Source organism: Lutjanus erythropterus, chromosome 12, assembly GCF_056507025.1.
Source record: "Lutjanus erythropterus isolate fLutEry1 chromosome 12, fLutEry1.hap2, whole genome shotgun sequence".
NCBI classification, from domain to species: Eukaryota; Metazoa; Chordata; class Actinopteri; order Lutjaniformes; family Lutjanidae; genus Lutjanus; species Lutjanus erythropterus.
This window is the reverse complement of record NC_139328.1, coordinates 28,095,883-28,119,422: the sequence shown is the minus strand read 5'-3', so window position 1 is coordinate 28,119,422 and position 23,540 is coordinate 28,095,883. Positions and strand designations below refer to the sequence as shown.

Here is a 23,540-nt window from a genome sequence, read left to right as displayed (position 1 = left end):
CATGTTCATCATCTTATATGTTCCATTTACCTCAGAAGTCGAAGTTGAGAGTGACGTCACACCGAAGTTGACCAGGTTGCAGTAGCTACAGGAAGACAGAAAACATAGATGGATGCCTCCAGGAAAACGTTGTGCTTGATAACAACCCATTACTTGGTATTTTGTGCATGGAAACACCATAGCAACATGTTCACAGACAGAAATTAGACATTACTGTGTATGACTGATTTAAATCTATAATGTGTAGCATTTTCACATTAGACTGTCTAATAATGCTAGACTTGTATATTTTGTTGAGTTGTGTACTTGAATTATCCATCATTTTTCTAACATAGAAAAATAACATAGAAATCTGTAGTTTAAAGGTAACACTGCATTTCTTGCTAGCCACTAGTTGCTACAACTTCTGTAAAAACATGATATGTTGAAAGGAAATGGGCGAACATGACAATAAATGTAATGTGAATAAAAGTTTAATATTACCTCATCCATGAACATGATTTCATGGCAATCATTTAACAATAAAGGCACTTTCCATGAACCCACACTACTTCGTAAAAACAACACGTCTTTTGTTATTGCTTAAATGGGAAAGAAATACCCATAGAACTTAAATTCTGCGTTTAATGAGGCACAAAAGACATGTGTGGATTAACACTGTCAATCCATGGAGCAGCCATCTTGGATTTTGAGTTTGAGGTTGGTGAGGTTCTTCACCTGCAAATCCAACTTCCCAGTTCATATGGAACACACCATTAGTTTAGTGTGTTGGTATGCTAACATTAGCACTGAGCACAAAGTACAACTGCAGCTGATAATTTTTGTAGGTTATTTGGTCATAGACTAACCTAAATTGATTGTTAACCTGATAGTACTGCATAACAAGTTAAGGGATCCCCTTTTACAACGTCTTCAGGGGGACCTATCTATAATTTCATGGTATAATCTATCTAGTAGCTGTAAACGATAACCTCATGGTGCTTTCTATTTACCTTGGAGGTCAAAAGTCGGAGCTGGGAATGATTTCACACCAGAGTTGACCGCATTCCAGTACAACAAGTTGTACTGCATAACAACACAATATGTAGTATTTTATGTACACAAAGACCATGGTACATCCCTGTCCACAGAAGTTCGACTGTGTGCATGACTGATTTAATCAGACACAGAAGAGATAATAAACAGGTGTTGATGTACAGAGCAGGCATCTTGGACTTTTGAGTTGGTGAGGTTCTTCTGATTTTCCAGGACAGTAATCAGACTTTATGAGGGTTTCCAGTTGAACATTCCAACTGGAAACTATGAAATTCCAACTTCAAATGGAAGGCACCATGATGGCAGAGGAAAAGTCAGGGTATTCATTAAGATAGAATACCTGGTCAGGGTACCATGAATATGTGTCCAAAATCAGTGCTAACCTCTTTAGTAGATGTTGAAAAATTTCCCTGGATAATTGAAAAAAATGATCTTGCAGGTGGTGCCAGATTAGAAAGCAGGGGATCATCAAAGCTGAGAGTTATTTCCCCAGCGACCATACATGGATAGTTGTAAAAAAAATTCTTGCAATCCTTTCAATAGATATTGAGAAACTTCACTAAAAACTGAAAATGTAAAAATTATATTGTGCTGGAGGGAAAGTCAGATGATCACTACAGTCAGTCGTGAATGAATTTTATGACAAACCGTTCAACACTTTGAGGAATTTTAAGTTTGGACTAAAGTGTTAAATTTACCAACCAACACTGCTATCCTTAGAGCCATACCCATAGTGTGGCTTAAAACCCCAAAAAACTAAATACAAAGTCTGTTGGGTGTAGTCTTGTGCCCAATTAAGACACTGGAAACAGTCATTTAGTGGTAGTCATAACACGAGACAGCTGCTACACAATACTATCACCCCTGGTGTGGTCATAAAAACAAAACATGTTTTGCAGCCTATTAAACTAATCAACTAATCTCCTTCTGGGCAACGCGCCTGATCCAGTCAGCTTAGGATACCATGTGAACACACTGACCCAAAACCCAGCTCACAATACGCTGCCACATACTGTTAAATGGTACAACCTGTAGACGGTCTATATATGTGGTGGTTTACTCAGGTTTTGTGTGGATAACACAAGACACTAAAGGCAAATTTTATTGCTTCTAAGCATTCTCATATGTGAATGTACTTTACCACTCTGGCATACTTTCTGTGTGGAGTCTATATTATTTCAGAGAGCCATTGGGGAGAGGGGTTAAAGCCTGGAATGCATACTATTTCCCCACAGGAAGCCGAGCATGGAAGTCTACCATTGCCCCACGCCCAGGGCCCTACATCGCACGCACAGGCCGACTACTGAATTATAGTACAAATTCTTCTTATGCATGTACGGCACAAGTCACGTATGACACAAAGAGTAAAATAAAGATCACAGAGGTCTCTTGATCTTTTGTGTTTTATTAAAGACATCACATCTTTGATACGTCTTACAGTTTCATTGTACAAAATTTCACATGATGTTACAAAAATATTGAAAGGCATTTTTTAGTAAAAATGAACTGAAGCTGTCTGTCCTTAGAGCTTTGTTTTTTCATAAAAACTTAATATTCACAAGGTGTCAACTTTACTGGATGACATCTGCCAAGCTTTGCCTCTTTAAAGCAGCATGTTTTACATTTACACAGGTCTTGACACAAAGTCATAGTGGGCGTTTCTTCAAAAGATATACTGTATACACACACACAATACAGTATTGTACAATTAATGGTAGCATGCAGAATTATCCGATGCTGAATATAGTACATTTTCAAGACATGTATGAAAAAAAACAAGTTTTCCTTTAAGTCTCAGATCAAAGTTTGTCTTAGTAACTTGAAGGGCGACTCCACCTGCGTTCTGTTTTTTTTTAACCATCCCCATTCTTCAGCCTTGGGGTTTAATATGTTGCATTATCACCATGCAGAAACCTACGTCGGGTCATGTGGTAAAATACAGGCTCGGAAAAACAGCATTTTGACACTAAAACACACATACCTCAACCAAAATTTGATTGTTTGGATTTGAATACATAAGGAACACTACAGGGAAGCAACAGAAAGATATACAAATCTCAAAAAACAAAACAAAACAAATAATGGACACACCCTTTAAAAATGAGTTAGGCCTTTTCACACCACTGTCTGGTAACTCACTACCTCCAGTCATTTCACTGAGGGGAAGGCGGCAGAGGGGATGATGCGGTTTTGTTCACAGGAGTAGGGGTAGGTGATCCATGTGAACACGGACAGGTTTCACTCTGCTGCTCAGAGTTCATCATGCTGAACTGCTGGTGACCACTTTGCTTTGGCCAATCAAAAAAAAGGGGGTGGACATGGCGGAAAGGGCAAGCATTGCGGGGTCTGAACGAGGTGGTCATGAAGGAGCTGGTAATGCTAGTGACCGAATACCTGGAGTTAGCAATGTACAAGGATAACCAGAAGACAGACTGTGCCTGGGACAACATGTCTTGGACTGCAGATGCTTTTAAAACTTTTAATAACCATGAGCTTAAGGCCCCTGGCTACAAAAAGTTACTCTTTGGCCACCAAATATTCTGCATAGCTGCCCCCCTATGGCCAACAACTGTTATCTCCATACATCCTGATTTCTTTGTGCCTTTCAGCTCAAAATTCTACAAAAACAGTGAACAGTTCTCATCGCCAGCCAGCTACCGATATGTTGGAGCCACTGAAGAATGGGTTTACTAAGCCTACTCAAACTGCTGACACGATTCTCACAGAAGAACCAGTAACACCAAAGTCCTCAACTAGAAAAAGAAGTCTAGCTTGTTTTTAACAAGAAACACCACGTCACAATTCATGGCAAAAGCGGACATGAAAAATGTTGCAGATAAAGAAGGCTGTGTTAAGTTGCATTAAATTGCCTAATCTCTATGGCTTTTTACATAAGTTTACATTTGGGCCATCAAAAATATACTTTGGTTACCTGCCCCTGCTTAGAAATATTAGTGTCTCTCCCTGTTGAGGTCATGGGAGGAGGCCGTAGTCATGGATCTTTACCTTTAGTTTACATTTGGGCCACCAAAAAAGCACTTTGGCCACGAAAATTAGGGGACTGTTGGCCTGTGAGGGCCACTGCTTGCTTGTAGTTGTCAGGGTGATTACTGCGTGGTGGTGTGAAAAGGCCTTTAGGATAATGCTTTCAGTCAGTGGTTTTCACTATTATTATTATCTTTTTGGCTAAAAAGTTGATTACATCAATGTCATGCAAACATATTAGCATCATTATTATTTTTATTGTATACCAATGTAATGATTTTCATCTATTATAATGCAGAGCCTTACTGGCAGGCCTATTGATATTAAGCAGCTACAATGTGCCAGAATAGTGACTTGTTTTGCTAAATTGTGCTTTGGTGAAAAGATACTGTAAGTAACTGCTGCTCTAGGAAGTCCCTATCTTTATTTTAAGTATACCTATATATATATGCCTGTGTAGCATACAGTATATCACAGGATTCCTCAGTGATGTGAATCATCACTATGATTAGCAACAGTAAAGTACATGAACTGTATATGATGCTTTTGTTCCACAGTGTTCCCGTCTCGAGTTACATGTGTCTGTTGGAGCAGGTGCCTGTTCTCTGGCTTAGGAGAGGCACACTTGTAGGCTATAAACACTGAAATATATAGACATGACATTAAGACACACTGGCACGCTCACAGAAAGGCCTCACCCATACACACACAGAAGAGACACACACACACACACACACACACACACAGTCTGACCTAACACTTGTGAACACCCGTCTGGTACATATAACAGACAGTCATTTCATTAAATGGCTCAGTGGGGGCTCATCCTACCCAGCAGAAAGAGGCCCACATGCAACACATACGCTCTCACTGTACTTTCCACCTACTGGAACTTATGTGCACCTTCTAAGAAACACTACATTATGGACATAATAAAAGCTTACAAAGTCTTACAAAGCTTTCCAAAAGCTTCACTTCAGGTCATTCAAGTGGTGACAAACAGTACTGAGTTTAGCTAAAATAGTGCTATAAATCACACATAAAATGCTTATGTTTGTAATAAAACCAAACAAAAACAACATCCTTAATGGAAATCAAGGAATTTGTTTTTTTGTCATGTTTTTTTTGTATTAGTTACACTGAGTCAGTGAGTGGCAGGATTATTAGTATAGCTCCCATAGCTGGATGCAGCTGAGGGAGAAAGGCACAAAAGCCACACACAGCTTTGTTTACAGCTGCCGTTTCTCGGTTTTGTTTGATTTCAGACTTCTGTCCATGGAAAGGTCTTGACAGAGGACAATCTCCAATAATCTTCATAACAGAGGAGGAACAAATATCCCTGCTCCTCTCTCTTTTCCACATTAAAATGTCTGGTGAGACTGAGGAAAAACAGAAAAATTTCCGTTGAGAAGGCAAAACACGCTCGACTGCTTTCCATGGCCTCTTCTCATCCTCTGAGATGTTCAAGATTCCATATTTGTCTGCATTATCCAGATTGTTTATCCAGTATTGGCCAGTGGCTGTAGTAGTTATTTAAATGGCACAGGTCAGGGTTATGTACAGTCAGATTGCAGTCTTTTCTACGCCATTATGAGATGGTTGCTCCGCTCTCTGATGTCTGCTGGAGGAACGAGATCTTTCTTCACTGGGGTTGACGATAGGGTAGAACGTCTGCCTTTGGGCTTGAACAAATCAGACACAAAGAACACCTGTGGAGGGAACAGAAAAAAAACAAACATCTCATTTGTTGCAAAGTGGCACAAGAACTCAATTTTGTTTTGGAGGAGGGGTATTTTTTTTTTATTACAAATGAAATACAACAGAGCAAATGTGTAGTATTAGTAGTATAGTAGGAAATGTATGATACATAACATTATTGGCAGTAGACATGTGACCGTACATTAATTCCTCAAGGTTCTGTATTAGACCCTCTGTTTTCCATATACTGTACATGTAAACGCTGCCTCTCCTTTTATTGTAATGCTATGAACGGCAACCAACAACCGATTGTATTTACATGTTGACCTATATGAGTTAAACAAGGTTTTTACAAAACTTTATCAATTGATGCCAAATCTACACAACAACATACCGATTACCGTATTTTTCGGACTATAAGGCGCACTTAAAATCCTTTAATTTTCTCAGAAATCGACAGTGCGCCTTATAATCCGGTGCGCCTTATGTATTAATTCTGGTTGTGCTTACTGATCTCAAACCGATTTTATGTGGACGACTTTGGTAAGCTACGAAGCCGCACCGCTTGATGGATTGTCAGAGCATTACGGCTACTGTAGTCAGGAGCCTCGTGGAGTAATACGTACTGTGCTTCAACATAATATTACGGTGTGTGTATAAGGACCCCAAAATGGCACCTGTTAAGAGACATGCTTACGAAGCGGATTTCAAACTCAAGGCTATCAGTCACACAGTAGAACATGGGAATAGAGCAGCTGCAAGAGAATTCAACATTAATGAATCAATGGTACGGAAGTGGAGGAAGCAAGAAGATGACCTGCACCTTATAATCAGGTGTGCCTTATAGTCTGAAAAATACGGTATCTTGCCTGCCTCAAGTAAGTAGTGATTATTTTGATTATCCATTAATCTGCCAATTATTTTCACAAGAAACTGATTAAAATTGATAAAGTGATTAATCATTTAGTCAATAAATCTTTAAAAAAAGTGTGGAAAATGTTCATCACAACTTCACAGAGCTCAAAGTGACGTCTCCAAAACCAAAAGAATGACAAACAAAAGCAGAGCTGAGCAGCTGCTGAGTTGGTTAATCGAATTAAGTCTTGTTTGTGTCTGACAAACTACATTAAGTTATAATTATTATCATTAATGGGAAAGAACAAATAAATTAACATTATTCATTTACACTTAAGGTCACTCAAATTCTTAATGATTTCTGACCCAATCTAATAAAGCAGATAACAACGTAATAACATAATAGAAGCACTCACTATGCAGTAGGCCACCAGGGCTCCCTGAACAAAACCCGCCAGGACATCAGTGGGATGGTGCTTGTGATCAGAGACGCGGGACAGGCCGGTGTAGAAAGACATCATAATGAGGGTGAACTGGGTCAGAGGGCGCAGCAGGCGAGCTCCGTGCCAAGTGAAACGAGACTGCAGATAAAACTGTGAAGGAGACAGAAGTGTGAGTCGATATCAGATCGAAACTCTTTATTATCTAGGAAGGGAGGTTTGATTTTTTCAGTAACTCACCACCAGGTACAGCATGGTGTACATGGAGAATGATGCATGTCCAGAGAAGAAAGACTTCCTGAGAAGAATTAGAGGACAATTAGCTTTCAATGTCAAGTCAACATGAGTACAAATAAATATGTAAACAAAAAAAAACAAACATTTTCAATACTAGGTTATAGGTTGTTTCCATGTTTGGCTATTACCTGGCCTCCTGAACTTTGCTCTCTGGCCCCTGACACTGGTAGTCAGTGATGTAGCCCAGGGAGCAGTTGATGGTGGAGAAGTCAGGTTTGCACACATCGAGGAAGTGAGGGCGCATACGTCCCACCGACACTTTGGCGATGTCAGTGAAGGACTGGCTGATGGCGCAGCCGAAGATGAACACGCCCACCTGCTTGTACAGTGCAGAAATGTAGGGGTTCCCCACGAAAGACTTGGATCCCTCGTTCAGAAAGTAGATCCTGTAGCTCTCCCCGATGATGATCTGAAGGAACAGAAGAAGAGTTAACGTCAGTGTCACCACCCTAATTCCTAAGCACTTGATTCACATTGCCTGAGTGTGTAGTGAAAATGTGTGAGTGCAGGAGAGCCAAGTCATTTTATGAGGAATGTGACAGAAGTTTGAAATCATGTCCTTGACTGAGGAGTTTATTTGGCAGCTAAAAGCGTCATGCTCATATTTCACATGTAATTTAATGTGTGCAAGTGTTTGTTAGTTATCATTTGAACATAATAACAGCCTAACAAACTTTTTCCTACAAAGTCTATTTTCATTTCTTTTCATCCCCAGTTATTACTGTTTTTAACATTAGAAGAACACTTTATCTTTTGAAGCCTGCAGCATATCCTAACTAGAACCAGACCAATTCTGAGTTTTGGAGACAATGCCAGTAACAATGTTAGGGAGCAAAAAATTTCCAGTAACTGTGTATTGACCACAATTGCAGTGATCCCTAAAATGTAGATATCAAACGTGACGAATATAATGAAGGGTGTATATTTAACAGTATAACAATAAACTTTATTGTCCAATATAACATAAAGGCCCTGAATCAGTAAACTATCAGTGGTAATTTAATACAGCCAGACTGATATATTGCTCGGCTGTTATTGGCAGCCATATTGATATATATAAGTATCAGTGTATATGTTGTCCAATATGCACCGATATATACTGTAATCTTTTTATTAACTTAAATAAACTGTAAAATATCCTGCCTCCATTGCATATCCTTGTCACAAGTGTTTGATAACCACATGTGTACATATCTCGATGTCAGAATATTTTTTTATTCTCCAATATCATCAGTAGATAGGCCCCCAAAATCTAGTATTGGTCAGGCTCTAATTTAAAAAAAAAAAAAAGTCAATATATAAAATGCTGCTTAAAAAAAAAAAAATCGTAATTATGTTCTGTGAATATTTCAAACTGTGATGAGACTGTGATAGGTCAATATCGACAGATAATATCAGCCAACCAATATCTCTGTCTGGCTCTATGCAGAACTACAGAAAGTGTGAATAAAAGGCCTCAAAATGTTTATGAATCAGGCCTCCAGCTCTTGGTAAATATCACAGAAGACCAGTACTAAGCTCTGATGGATTTGTTGGAAATGTGCATCAAAGGGTGTGATTTGTGTGAGGGCGGATATTTGGGACCCGGTTTTAGAGAACTCTGATGGTCAGAGTGGAGAATTTAAGTTATGTCTGCGACTAAAATAACTTTTTCCAGATCAAGATGTTATTATGAGCAGCTAAAATAGACTTTGGTGATGTCTCCTGAAGTGGTTTGAAAAGGGCTACTTTGTAGTTGAATGTGTTTACCTGTGCCAGTCGACTTCTGAGACAAAACAGTGAGGCGACGTGGGAGGCAACTCAAACTGTCCGCCGTGTATAGTTTTCTGTAAGTGTGTAAATAAACCACCGTCTAAAACCGACGATTGACGTGTAAGGCGCGCTTGGACGGGGGGGAGGTGGAGAGCTTTAACTCACAACAGCTGTTAAAGCTCAAAAAGCGCCTTCCCAACCCCCTCATCATCCACTGTTGTCTTCCGGCAAATGAAAGTGTGGAAGAGGAGTCAGAGCGAAAGTGCGGGGGAGTTCCAAGGAGAAAGTGGAGGAGTGGAAGGGAGAATAGTGAGGAAAAAGAGTGTGTAATAAATAAAGGCGTAACAGGACAAGAGGAGTGCAGACAAGGAGAGGAGGAGAAAGGGGACAAAAAGAGGAAGGTTGAGAGGAGGAATGAGGAGGGAAGTGGGAGAGTATAGGGAGGGAGCGGGGGAGGCACCGCTGGTTCTAATCAGCAGAAACGCTGAGCTAGGCGACGTGTCTGATTTTGGTGGCCAGACTCCACCAGGCGCACGTCGGGGGCACGTTTGTTTTTCACCGCTGCGGCTGTCTCTCAAAAACGGCTCCGATTTCACAAGGGATGTCTGACTGTTTTCATGTTAGTATCTCGGTTTCATCAGACATTCTTTAGAGGGGCGCAGAAATGAGTCTCATTCTGGGAAACACTCTCTGCAGAGGGAAAGCCTTTACGGAGATTTAACAAGCTGATAGAGTGTGTTGTTTCCACCATCCAGGCCTTTAGAGCCAGCTCGATAAAGCCCAGCTGCTTCCATGGGAAAGAGGGAAGGGGGAGAAAACACATCTGGTTCCCCTTGTGTGAAACATTTAACTATGTGAATGAATAAATGAACTGGCGTTGGAGGACAAGTAGCTGCTGCACTGGAACCTCAAGAGATAATCATGGAGACAAGACGTTGATTTGTGGCTTACGTCAAACGCCTTGTGTTTCCAAAATGACACCATGGTGCTTTCGTTTCTTCTAAAAAAGATTTGCATAAATTATAAGGCATGCGGCCTCTCAGCTCAATTCGGTGGGAAATGAAGCACAAAACGACCTAATGTTGGTGTTCTCTGGTTCAGAAAACACAAAGGCTGGCCAGAACACTCTTAGGGGCGAGACGATTTGTAAAGTCACGTTTTGCGAGGGGGAAAATGAGAGATCTGGCAGAGTCTTCTTGTTTGGGGCCTTCACCACAATTCCACCCCACCAATTACAGTATTTCACCAAACAACCATTGCGTCAACCATAATTACATGGAGCCGGGGCTTGTTCTCACCATGAAAACCCCTGTGGCCCCAAGCCCGTGGAGTAGTCTGCTTTACAGGGGGAGGACACTACTGGCTGCTGGGACAGACGATGACAAGTCCACGCCGTAAGGCAGGACACCTTCAATCTACACGTCTGCCAGGTGCCAACACGTACATGTCATGGCAGCATGTACCAGGAGTCAGATTTTGATGTCCTACTACAAGCAGATTTCTTCACAAAGTCTTGCATTCATGTGTGAATTATTTCAAAAGTTGGATCTGGCTTCTATGAAACATCTATTTTCAATTACATAATTTATTTGGGGGTGGGTGGCAACGTCATGTGTTATCTAAACTGGATTTCTTTAGCCATAGTTCTACAGTGAATTCAGAAGTGTTTGGAGAGAACTCAGCGGTCAGTACACAATAATGTACTTAGAAGCACAAATGGGAAAAAAATAACGGCCGAAAAAACTCTCCGTGGCGCAGAGATGCATTACTCAAAATGTCTAAAAATGGTGTCAGAAAAACATCCAGAGCAGATGGGGTGTTTCAGCCTCTGAACAGTCGCAAATAGAGAAAAAATGAATTGAATTTGAAGCACAGGGTGTTGGGCCGGTTTAGTGTGCAGCTCTTGGATGCATACTCACTGTTTTCTCCCAGGAGAATATGACAAACCACTCAACACTCCACTCGCTCAAGTGCCTTAATCAGCTGAGTCATTTTAAGTCCCCAACGAGAAAGCCTTGAACAAATGCTGCTGACTGGTTTTTATCTGGAATCTGCTGAAGCCAATCAAAGGGACTGATAGCACAGGTATGGGGACGTGTTGTCTCAGTAATCATGTAGGATAATCTCTGTTTATACCCACAGTGAATCAACGATCAGATAAAGCCCTTTAATGGAGTGTATTTCTCTGAATGTGGGAGTGCAGTGGGAATGTGTGTGGTTTGGTTGCAGAAAAACATGAAGAACATGTGAAGAAGAACAGTTTAAAATCTTTACATCATTACCATATTATTACATATTGTTGGAAATGTCACTGTTATAAACAAATTAAAGGGATAGTCTGAATTATTCAATGTGGGGTTGTATGAGATACTTATCGATCAAGTCAGTATATTAGCTACAGGAGATGCCAGTCGACATACCCCCATTTTGGAGAAGCAGCAGAGAATCTAAGCAATCAATTGCTGTGGACAACAGCAAAAGGTATTTTAGCTATTTAAAAAATGGTCCACCTAAAAAAGTCCATATCATATTTAAGTGTAAGCTATATTTAGAATATTTTCACCGCTTTACTTTGCCATCAGACAGCCTTTTCCGACAAGAAACCAGTGTTATATAAGAAAAATATCGCTCTCTCCAGTGTCTCCCTGAGGTCGACTGCTTCAGAGGAGAGGACGGCGTCTGCAGTGTGGGGCGTTGAGGGTCTTTGTGACTGTGTGAATACAGAGCAACTGTTGCAGTAACCACATTAACTGTGTATTCACAGTAATACAGGACAAGCTAGCTGGGCTAGCCAGTTAGCATAAAAACTGGCAAGGCTAATTTTGTAAGAGTCTAACGAAACAGGCTGAATCAATCAAGGGAGGTGTGGGGGGGTCCACCTCAAGGTAATGGTAGGGGGAAAAAGTGCAAACCAACCAAACTCCATGGGTGAAATCAGTCATTTTACCTCACAGAACACGGGATTTGCTGGGCTACCACTGCCTCAGTCTGCTACTTGTTCGTGTTGTCGTCTGACTTTGGTGGGTCTGAATTACCCTTTTAAAACACCAAGGTCACACAACAACACAAACAAACTAACACATCGAGGAAGTGGTAGACCAGCAGACCCTGTGTGTTGAGAGGTAGAATTGCTGATTTCGCCTGTGGAGTTTGGTTGGTTAGAGAGCTTTTTGGCCCCGTCAGAAAAGGCTGTCTGAAAATATTCTAAATATACATTTTGCTGTTGACCCTGTCTGCAGCCGTACATTGGTTAGCTTCGTTCACTGGTCTTCTTGATGCCTCTCCAAAACAGGAGCTGAACGCCTTCTACTGTTGCTAACACAATGACTATTGATAAGTACCTCTTACAACCCCACATAAAATAACCCAAACTATTCCTTTAAACCCTCTACTGGACTTAATGAGAGATATTAAGATGCCCTGAAGATGAGAGGTTATGTCGTCAACATCTAGTATAAGGTGTGAGTGGGTGCTGCTAGTAACAGTGGAGGCTGCTGAAACACAAGGAGTGATGATGACATTAGTGATCAGAGTGAGGTGACTTACAGAGAGGATGGTGATAAGAATGCCAGCAGCGCTAAGCACACCGTCGCTAATGGTGTCTCCATTTTTGGCCGGGTACTTGATGGACTCATCATCGCAGTAAAACCCTCTACGGTAAGGCTGAACAGCGCTGGTCTCAATGACCAAGAAAGGCAGGCCAGCTAGTGTGAAGAAGCGGTGAGCGGCACAGAGAGAAACAGGGTGGTGGGGATGGGTGAGGGAGAGAGAGAGAGAGAGAGAGATGGAGGTGCTGGGTTAATGAAACGCAAATTACAGAGGTCGCAGGTACAAGCAAGAGGCAACGAGAGAACATCTGGGACCGGCTCAACTCATTCAGAGGTCGTAATCTGTGACTAATCAAGAAAAAATTACTCCAGCGTTGTTCAATATTTAGTATTAGCTAGTGGAACATTTTGAGCAGAAGTTTTTAAAGGACCATATTTTTGTATGTTTTAGCCTCTTAAGGATAAATCATGTACTTTACTGCTGGCCATTTTCCAATACACACCATGTGGTTTTAGACAGATCTCTATTTCACCAGGCTGCCATTAATTTCCATTAATTTCCCTACAGAATGCCAATGAAGTGGCAGACAATTGGAAGCAAAAGGAACGTAAAATACATGTTTAGTCAGTTCACATTTTTAGAGCACAACGTGTATTATGGCCTTGTGGCAATGCAAGTCAACTTAATAATATCAACTAGCAAAAACAGGGTACAAGAGCGTAGCTTTAAGTCTTAAATGAAAACGAAATAATCCCCCAAACTCAAAGGTCTTTAATTTAAAGTGAAGTGATCCAAACCTTAAGTTATCTAATGTTAGCAAAACACTAGCCTACTAGCTAGTTAGCTTTTACAGGTACCCCAGAAATGTGATTTTCTTTTCATTATAGACGTGTCTAGTACAGTACGAGTTTCTACTGGGTACCAAACATGCTCAACGAAGAGTGAAAAGGGGCGGGACTTAGGAAGGGTCAGTGGTCATAAAAATGGTTCAGGTGTTTTCATGTGCACAGTCTCCATAACAACTGTGCAAACTCCACCTGCTGATGAAGACCAGGGGATGTAAGTGAAAGCCTTTGAGTTAAGAATATTTTTGTTAGGAAAGTACGTGACAATTAGTTGAGCTAAATTACAAAAACTTCCTTATTAATTGTTTTGACATAAGAGTTTAATGTAAATTGCATTTTTAACTGTTCAGCAGTTGTTTCATTACACGACTATTTTCAAGGTCAATAAAGAACCGTCAAGCTCAGCAAATCTTTGGTATTTTTACTCGATGAATCATTGTAACAGTTAATATATTTTCTTACAGTATTAAATTTAATGGAAAGCATTGGCCACCTCGGCTCTAGGGTAAGAAATCAATTCTGAAAGCTTATAATAACATACAGTAGCTTTGGAAAATGTTGGCAGTAATATACAGTATACATGATTTAAAGCTAATGAGGTACAACATGCAAAACCACTGAGTGTGACTCAGAGTCTGTCGAACCAATCATGTCCTCTGAGGTGTCACAAGCCAACCGTTGGATGAACTGAGCGTGTCCCAACATATGCTCTCTAGTCCCCCTCCTGCAGCACCACAGCAGGACTTACTGACACCACGGGCACAGAGACGCCCACGGCTGTGAGCACCGTGTTGGACACCGTGCTGCTCTTATAGGTCAGCTTGATGCTGTTGTCATTGCAGAAGAATCCTCTCTGGTAAGGCGGGAAGGGAGATTTGTGCAAAAACACGGCAACAAGCAACACTGTATGGTTGGACACACACACACACACACACACACACACACACACACACACGCACGCGCACAAACACACACACACAAGCAGAGGTCAGACAGCTATTTAAAACAAAACAATGAACAGCTGCATCAATAAATATTATCAACATGAAGGCCAACAGAAAAGCACATAAATACGGAGTCATAGGAGTGCCATAAAAAATAAATAAGTAAAATAATAATAAATGTGGAAATGATAAGAGAAATATATAAAAGTATAAATAAATGTTTAAGGATGTAGTCAAATAGCAAAATAAAGTAAAAAAAATAAGCATTTTCATTTGTTAAAAAATGTACTTGTTCATTTATGTCTGTGTAAAATATATCCATTTATTTTTTTTACATATAAAAACTTTCCTGCACAGTTCTAAAATGTTGCTATTTTTTATTTTATTTTTTGCTTGAATTTAGTTATTTACGAATCCTGCCAGGAATAGACCACTCAAAACTCTTTGTTTGGTGAAAATCCCTGCATAGCATAATCATTTTAATAAGAAATAAGAATAAATGTGTAAAAAAGATCATTCCCTCTAGAGTGGAAAATCAAATTTCAATTGCAAAAAAAAGGTTTGTTTTTTTTTTATTTTCAAATACAAAAGTTAATGAGCAGATAAATGGGAAAATAAATGAAAATGCTTAAAATACTACTAATGACTACATGTATCTTATTAATATAGCACAATTCATGAATAAAATGCAACACAAGGTGATTATAGAAAAAAAGACCACAACACTGATAAAACAAGAAAAACAAAAACACAAGTGAAATAATTATTGATTTATATTTTGTTATCAAGCTTTATATTTCCACATTTATTGTCTTATTCTTTTACAGATGTATTCTATTTTATGGCATGTTTTGGATGCCATACACAAAGACAAATCTCAGACAATCATACACGACTTTAAAACTCCCAGCAGACAAGTCTTCTGGTTATATATCTAATCCTGTTTTCAAAACAGATGATGATGCTGTCTTGAGAAAATAAACAAAATAAAATCTGATGAAACTAATGCCAAAAATCAAAGTTTCATCAACACTTTAGACTTCAGTAAACCTTTTTGTGCTTAACTGATCTCAAACAGGATGAGTTAGAGCTAAGAGGGTTGGATGTGTCATGTTAATAGAGACCATTGCTGCTAACTGACAAGAAAAAACCCCACAGACACTATCAGAGTCTCCCTCCCCTGCCTGCAGAGGCTTTCAAGTGCACTTAAAAAGGACCACTTTAAGATGCCTCGGGGGGGTGTCTGCGTCTGATCAATTTAGTGTCTTTTGCCACTTAAAGTGGCAAAAAGATCTTATTTATCTCCTGACAACAAACACAGAGTGGGTGTAGCTAAGATGCAAGCCAAAAAACGACAGCTTATTTTCCCCACGTATGAAAGGCTTCAATGGAGGGACTTTGAAATTTGAGTGTGGACGTTTGGTACCCAGGGGAGGCCTCAAATCTCTGACAGAATTTAGAAAACACACTTTCAAATCACTTCAAAGCGGCGTTTAACTGATGGTGGAGCTTTCAAGTGGCGCTTTGAATAATTCTGCGATCTGCCGATACAAAGGAAAACAAACATCTCCCTCTCGCGCGCTCTCTTCCTCCGGCTCGCCGTCTCAAATGCTAGAAAGCGCCGGGGTGCAGAGGTCAGTGCTGAGAGCTGCTGAAGGCGGGACGGTTGTGTTTGTGGTGCAGAGGGGTGCGGGGGTGATTTCTTAAACCAAATGTCAACACACGCTTCAGTTGCTGAGCCCCTCAGCCGGTTACATCCACACAGCTGACTCTGGCCTTTGAAGGTCCAGCTGGGTTGGGCTCAGGTTACAGACAGAGCTCTGCTGCATGATGGGAACTCCAGAGTGCTGGCCTTCCCTCCGCATTCAGCAGGATTCACATTATTAACTGTCTTGTTTTCATTCTCGCCCTTCAAACAAATACCTGGACGGAGCCACAATCAGCTCCGGAGCAGGTCTGGTGTCGGGAGAAAGAGCAGGGAGGTACGTCTCAGAGTTCTGCAACTGTAAAAATATACAGTACTTTAATCCTGAATGTCTGACCCCCTCAGTTTGCTTAGCCTGGCCATGAACAGAACCACACAGACCTTCCCAAGACAGGCACTTTGGCTAGCCAGACAACAACACAACCCCCCTGCTGAGAGTGCTGGATGTGAGAGACGTTAACAACAGAGTGCTGACGCCGTATCACAGAAACGTCCTTAAGTTAAGATAGAAAGGGCCGAAAAATGGATTTTTAGTATTACTGATGGAAATCCCACCCCCCTGTTAGGCCAGCTTAATGGTTATCTTAAAGTTAATACAGTTTATTTAAGATTTTATGAAATCAGGATGCTTGTCTGTCTTAGGTTAGGACAGAAACATCGGCTTGTAATTGTTCATCTGTAATGGCTTTTTTTCTAAATCCTAACTTTTATTACCATGGTTAGTAAACAGTTAAGATATGATCTGCAAGTTATGAAGTTTCTGTGATACGGCCCCTGACCCCTGTAGAAACCTCTAAACACATTTACAGATCAGATACAAAACCACAAGGCCCAGAGGCAGAGGGCAGAGACTGATGAGACATAGAGGTAGATTATAGATTGATGGGATAAACTGTCCACAGATTTAAATGGACCTGCATGGGTCAAGTGCTTCAATCAGCTGATTGGAAAGAAGGGGGAAAAAAACACAACCACAGTGAGACACTGTCAAGTCCTGTTTTCCAGACACTCAGCTGGGTTTTCTTCTACGACCCCTTCCATCCGTCTAAACAGTGCAGCATCAGCACTGAGTGCAGCACGTTAGGATTTTCCCCTCCTACCCTCTTCCTCCTTTCCCACTTCTGACAGGCTGGGGAGAGGAAGGAGGAGGAGGAGGAGGAGGGTGTCCTCGTCCTGCCAACAACAACACCAGTCAGCAGGCGTGGGTATGTCTTTTGCATTAGCTCAACATCAACCCCAAAGACAACAGAAACAAACAAAATGGACCTGGAGGGAGACATTAGTTTTCCCTGAGATTTTAGTTCCTAATGTCCACATCAGGTGTCTTCTGTTCAGTTTTTGCCTCTGAAGCAGTTTGCTTTACAGTTAACTTACTGAAAATAAACAAATACTGTAAATGAAGACTGATGATGACTTTTCAGCACAAAACTGAGCGGCGCCTCACATCAAAGTATGAGAGAAAACTTTTTTTTCTCATTCGCCTTTCCCCCAATTCAGTGCTGGCAGTTCTACTACAGCTGCAGCTTGTGGAAACTAGAATCAATGTATAACCCTCACGCTGAATTAAATCCCCACCATATTTTGGAGGCATTCGCCAAAACGCAGAGTGTGACTATTAAAATAAACACACGCACATTTTCCACTTGCAGGGATCTCTCACTGTCTGGCGTTCAAATGTATACATGTCTGAGGTAGTTGTGGTGTACACACAGATGCAGTTGTTTTTACTCTTAGCAGCCCCCACGCACAACCTGCCCCCTGTCCATCCGTCTGTCTCTGTCTGTCAGTCGGGCCTGCTGCAAAGCTTAGCTCATAGTTCCACTGCGGAGGGGAAACCAGGTCTGCCTGTTTGGGTTAAATAAAAGTGCATGTGCAAGGAATTGCTAGTGGCTATAACTGCTGCTTTTCTTCAGTTTCTCTGCTCCTTTTATTATTCAAGAGTAGGAGGTATTTCACACAAGACAGTTTACATTTACATATCTGTTCCTTCTCTGCTCCCATACACCCAGAACACACACACACACACACACACACACACACACACACACACACACACACACACACACTGGCTCTTGCAATACATGTACATTAGGCATGCTAATGATTAGTCTAATCATTAAACATTTAATCACCATTAAGAATTTAACTGATTAAAAATGAATGATTTGATAATTAATCAAGAGTCTACAAATGGAACTAACTGCACCTCACTTAGCATTTTTTTTTTACATTTTGTATCTTATTGATTAACTGATTAATCTTTGTAGATACAAACATAAATGCATCATACACAGCAACATTACATATAAAGGAAATGGATACATTCATGCACATATATATGATCTTGTATGAACATTCAGCATGCAGACATGAGGGCTGCAACTCACAATTGTTTTCATTATTGATTAATCTCACAATTATTTTCAAGAACAATCAATTGATTGCTTAGTCTATAAAATTTGATAAATGCTCGTCACCATTTCTCAGAGCCAAAATTATTGACTTCAGATGCAAACCCTTACGTTTAAGAAGCTGGAACCAGCAAGTGTTTGATAAAGTACATATTTTTCTGCTCGCCTGTAGTGCTATTTATCCATCAACACAGTTTTGGTATGAGTTTTGTAAATACTGACTGTAGAGATGTCTGCCACAATATAAGGTCAAGTTCAAATGTATTTGTTTGGTGCTTTGGACACCACAAGCTAAGTTCCATATAGGTCTATATCCAAGGCTGATATCTCTAAAACTTGGCAAAAACAATCTAGATAGATAAACAGCACAACAGATAAGATGAAAAATACTGTTTGTCGTTTTGATTTTGGGGTGAACTGTCCCTTTAAACTTAAACTAATGACTCAGTGCCATTTTTAACTGTTTAAATTGGCTGTTATAATTGGGCAGCACCTGTTTCTTTTCAGGACCCTTTAAGCCTAATTTATTACTTCAACTGACACTTCAACTCCAAGTTCAACTGAATCTTCAGCTTTTTAAGGTACTTTGACTTTAACTGGGTAAAACTTCATTTTCTCTCAGCCCTTCAATTTTAGCAGGCGTTTCAACTTCTTTAACTGTAGGCTATTTCAACTGACACTCAAGTGTCTTTCAGTATTTGCACTATTTAAATGTTTTAGGTACACATTATTAGCATACCTGATAAAGATCAAACTTTTGTTAGTTCATTTTAAAGGATTAGTTCAACCAAATTACAAACCTGGAGATGCTTTACTTTCTTCTTTATGCCTGACATAAATACCACAAGCATAACATACCATCAACATTATAAAAAAAAAATGTTGTAATTTGGGTGAACTGACCATTTAAACTCAAGTGTCCACATGTTTTACCTGGTTCAACAAAATAGCCTCACAAAACTTAAAAAACAGTGCAGTTGTTGGTGATTAACCACCTTTTATTTGCTACTGAACTAGAGCAAAAGTACATGGAAACATTATAAGATGATTAAGTGGAAAACAAGAAAGCCACCTGCCACGGCTTAATGTCAAGTGAACCTGGTCACCTCACCAGGACTTTGAGGAAACAAACGAAATAACAGCTGTCTGCTTTCCTCAGCATTATTTAGCAGTGTTCAGATCCAGTCACCACTAAATCAGGGTGCATTCTGACTAATGTTATCTTTAATGGCACTGATGGTGACTGAAGATCGTATCCCTGCAGGAGAGATATATCTGTAATACTAGACGTGCAATCAGTGTGTGAGAATGGAGGAGTGGCGTCTGATTACCAGTAAAGACCCACCATTTCCTCCTTGTGGCTGCTCTCTTTATACCACATCTTCAGCCAGAAAAACACTGCTGGTTTGTTGACAAGCTTCTCTGTGGGAAGTTATGTACATAGAGAGCAAATCACTGGGATTTACCCGCCATAGAGACAAAAACTAGACCAAAACTAAATATAACTTGTAAGAAAAAGACTGTTTATACTGTAGTTTGTTTTAACAATAGTTGGACTGGTGCTTTTCCCATGAACTGCTGTTTGCACTCATGTTCTTATAATAATGGTTCACAGAACACATTGGAAAACTATATATGTTTCATCTAAGAGAAAATAAATTAGAGAAATTAGTGAAAGGTCAGAGGTTCAAGCCCCAAGGTCTGACAAACCCTTTGAAGGACTTTTGGGTTCAAACGTCAGTGCACCAAAAATGTTTCACCCACAATAACAACCTTAACCCAGCGTCTGCAGCTGTTAAACATCACAGGACCTGTGCTGATGAACATACACACACTCAGGTCTGACCTTTTCACCACTTCCCTTAATTACTGCACACACACACACACACGCATATATATATATGTTATGCCAGATGTTGAGATCAAGAGAATTCCTGCTGGTGAGGAATGTGAGCCATTCTGGAAAATATAATGAGGAGTCAAAGCAAGCAGGGGTACAGTACAGGTGTGGGTGGAGACCAAAGAAATATATCCCTCCTGGAGCAATTTAACTTCTCCTTCGGCAGCACTGTTTTTTTTTTTAACTTCCACTACCTACCCCTATGTATTTTATGGAAAATATGTAGATTTAGTGCTATTAAAGCTAAATGTGTCAGATACAGTTACTGACGGGGCATCACTTGTTGCTTTGGTAACAGCTCGTTGAACTGGTGTAGCTAGCTAAAGTGTTTTCAACAATTTGGCTAACAACTATGATTATTAGCATTTGTTTTTGACATTTTATTCATCTAACTGACATTTATCTAGCTTAACCCATCAGGACAGTATCGACAGAAATGTGTTTGTACTCTGTAGTTAAGTATGGATGCAACAATACCATGATAAAAAGTCCACACAGTATTTACCACAATTTTAAAATAAACAAAGAAAAAAATACTACTTGAAAAAATGGTCTTTTATATATCTAAAAAGGTACAGAAATGTACTTATCATATCATATCATATCATATCATATCATATCATATATGTGCAACATTTTTTGTTGGAATACAATTAATTTTACCTTTTAACTTAAAGTGGTCTTGCTTTCCTTTATTATTAACATAAATAAAAGTAGTCAGCCATGACCTTAGCATGTGCAAAAAATAAAAAATAAAAAAATAGCATGAATTGCCCTTGGCAATAAATATTTGAATTCACCAATACATGTAAAATCACAAGTTATATAATATAATGTTGTAATATCATGGTACATATTGTCATGTTTCCGTACAGTATTGAGACATATTTGTCTAATTGCAATATTACGATATGTGATATATTGATCCATCTTTTATTGTGATATTTGACATTGGTAAATCCCAACTGTAGCTAGCTAAAACATTTAAAGAATTATGGCTAAGAATTTTTTTTAAATGTTAATTAGCATAAACTTGGTTATAATACAATGTTGTAGTATTGTGGAAGATATTGTCACGTTTCCCTGTTGAGACTTTTTTTTATGTTGTTACATCTTTTATTGTGATATTCAATGCATTGTTACATCCTAGGTGTAGCTGAAACATTTTTTAAAATAGTACAGAAAAGTGGTTAAATAAGAATTACATTAGTGAGAATATAATGTTAGTTAAAGTACCTTAATAGTTTTGTTCTATTGCATTTATTAATTTAACTGACAAGCTTTACCCATCAGGACAGCATCAATATAAACATGAAATTCTTGGCCAGTACACAATAATGTTATACTCATATAAACAACAGTTAAATGTCACAGACTACAGAGAATATTATAATGATATTAAGTTAAACTGTATCTTATGGCAAATACACAGTATGTAGTTGAGAAGTAATCAGAAAGTTATTTAGAACATGATTAAAATAAAAGAAAAAAGTTTAGAACATTAGTTACAATGAAATATGAGGATTTAAAAAGCCCAAAATTGACTGTTGAGTATCACAAAGTGCTTGTATTAATAAAAGTGATGGATGTTATAGATAACATGAACACAGACTGGGGTTCTTACCTAGAAACAGACAGAACAGATCCACTCCGACCAGTAACTTTCTCCTGCTGTGGTCTTTGCAGTTATTGTTGTTCAGTGAACTCCCGCCGTTCCTCGTCTCGGCTGCCATACTTTTCTCATATATCAAACAGCGTTGCATTTAAAACGTGTTGTGTGGTTCAAATAACAGGGGAATAAAAAAAAAAAACTTGTAACTGTCTGTCGCAGGGCTCCGTTGACTTTATTTTCTATCTAGCACGAGCGATTCTACTTGAATCCTGAGGAGGAGGCGTCATGCAAGTCTAAACTAACGTTACTCTACAGAGAGACTAGGCTCTTTAACTCTAGGTCCTGTCTTCTAACAATCACAGCTCGACTTCTCCTAACTTCTAGCCATCCTTTACTCGTTTCCTTGGGGGTAGTGGGAGTCCTGTGACAGTCCTCCAGGAAAGCCACTCCTCCAGCCCCTCCTCTTTCAATTAATACCATATGGCAGCTGCTTCACACAGGCTCATTCCCACACTCACCTCATGGTGCTGCTGCTGCAGGGGGATGAACACAGCAGCAACAAGGGGGATTTCACACAGCAAAGTCAGCCAGATCACAACAAATACAAGGGCAGAGAACAAGTTGTAAATTTAAGTGGTTAGAGGTTTGTTTTTCACAATAATGGTTGTTTTTCTCTTAACAGCGGTTACAAATTGGTCTATGGTTTGTGGAAAACCTGCTAAAAATGACAAGGTGTAATACAGAATTTCCATCTGACATGCTGCACACAATGACGAAGGAAATATAGGTGGTGCAAAGCTGGCACACTTTTGTTTTTGCCCTCATTTTTCATGCTGATCAAACAGCATGATTATTGCACAGGTGTGTCTTTGACTGGTTGCAATAAAAGGTAACTCTAAAATGTGCAGTTTGATCTTAAAAAAATACATTTATTAGCCACTGAACTGTGTGTATTTCACATGGGGCTACAGATACCATGTTCTTTTCCCAGGAGGGTTACAGGTACAGTCATGACCCACCCTAATCTGCCTCTGGCTACTTGTCTTTGTTGGTTGGTTAGGTTTGGGCATGATGAGTGATTGTTTAGGGTTAGCTTAAGAATATCAGGGTAAGCCAATCAGAGGCAGAGTAGGGCAGGCCATGACTCTGCCCCCCTGGCTAAAAAAAAAAAGGTATCTGACACACCTCAGGTCAGGAGGATGGATTATCTTGGCAAAAGAAGACAAGCGCACTAAAATGTCAGATTTTAACTTGAACAAAAGCTAAGAGAAATGAACCTTTCATGTACACATAAGTCAGATTTTCTTTCAGTTTTACTCACAAAAAAGCAAAAACTCAATGTGTTTTTATATTTTTGTTGATTGTATAAAAATGCCACCTTTTATCAGTAATCTCAGGAGTGGATTATAAAATGCAGGGTTCCCTTTTACATGACTCCTAATAAAACTTCCATGACCACTCATAAACTTTAAATACAGAAACAGAACTGTAGTATATGGCCTTGTCAAACAC

The 23,540-nt window shown here is 39.6% G+C and overlaps 1 protein-coding gene across 2 annotated transcripts; it reads right to left on the bottom strand.

The window, feature by feature from the left end:
• Window positions 1–4,513: 4,513 nt before the first annotated feature.
• Window positions 4,514–22,424, bottom strand: LOC146318138 (phospholipid phosphatase 3-like). Of its 2 annotated transcripts, none has more exons than XM_084732221.1 (6): window positions 22,041–22,424; window positions 14,205–14,359; window positions 7,439–7,719; window positions 7,254–7,311; window positions 6,990–7,166; window positions 4,514–5,729 (listed from the first exon to the last, which is right to left on the bottom strand). In XM_084732221.1, the coding sequence occupies exons 1-6, from the start codon at window positions 22,177–22,179 to the stop codon at window positions 5,601–5,603; spliced, it is 939 nt and encodes a 312-aa protein (XP_084588347.1). In that variant the 5' UTR covers window positions 22,180–22,424; the 3' UTR covers window positions 4,514–5,600. The 2 variants fall into 2 exon arrangements, with proteins under 2 accessions (XP_084588347.1, XP_084588346.1); XM_084732220.1 differs by lacking the exon at window positions 14,205–14,359 and adding an exon at window positions 12,609–12,766.
• Window positions 22,425–23,540: the final 1,116 nt, after the last annotated feature.

Bases quoted from the DNA above. Each gene is read 5' to 3' on its own strand.
- LOC146318138 (XM_084732220.1), bottom strand. From the start codon at position 22,179: ATGCAACGCTGTTTGATATATGAGAAAAGTATGGCAGCCGAGACGAGG. The intron at 7,167-7,253 runs GTGAGTTACTGA...TCTCCTTCACAG, and splicing joins ACACCATGCTGTACCTGGTG to TTTTATCTGCAGTCTCGTTT. The intron at 5,730-6,989 runs GTGAGTGCTTCT...TTCCCTCCACAG, and splicing joins CCCTGGTGGCCTACTGCATA to GTGTTCTTTGTGTCTGATTT.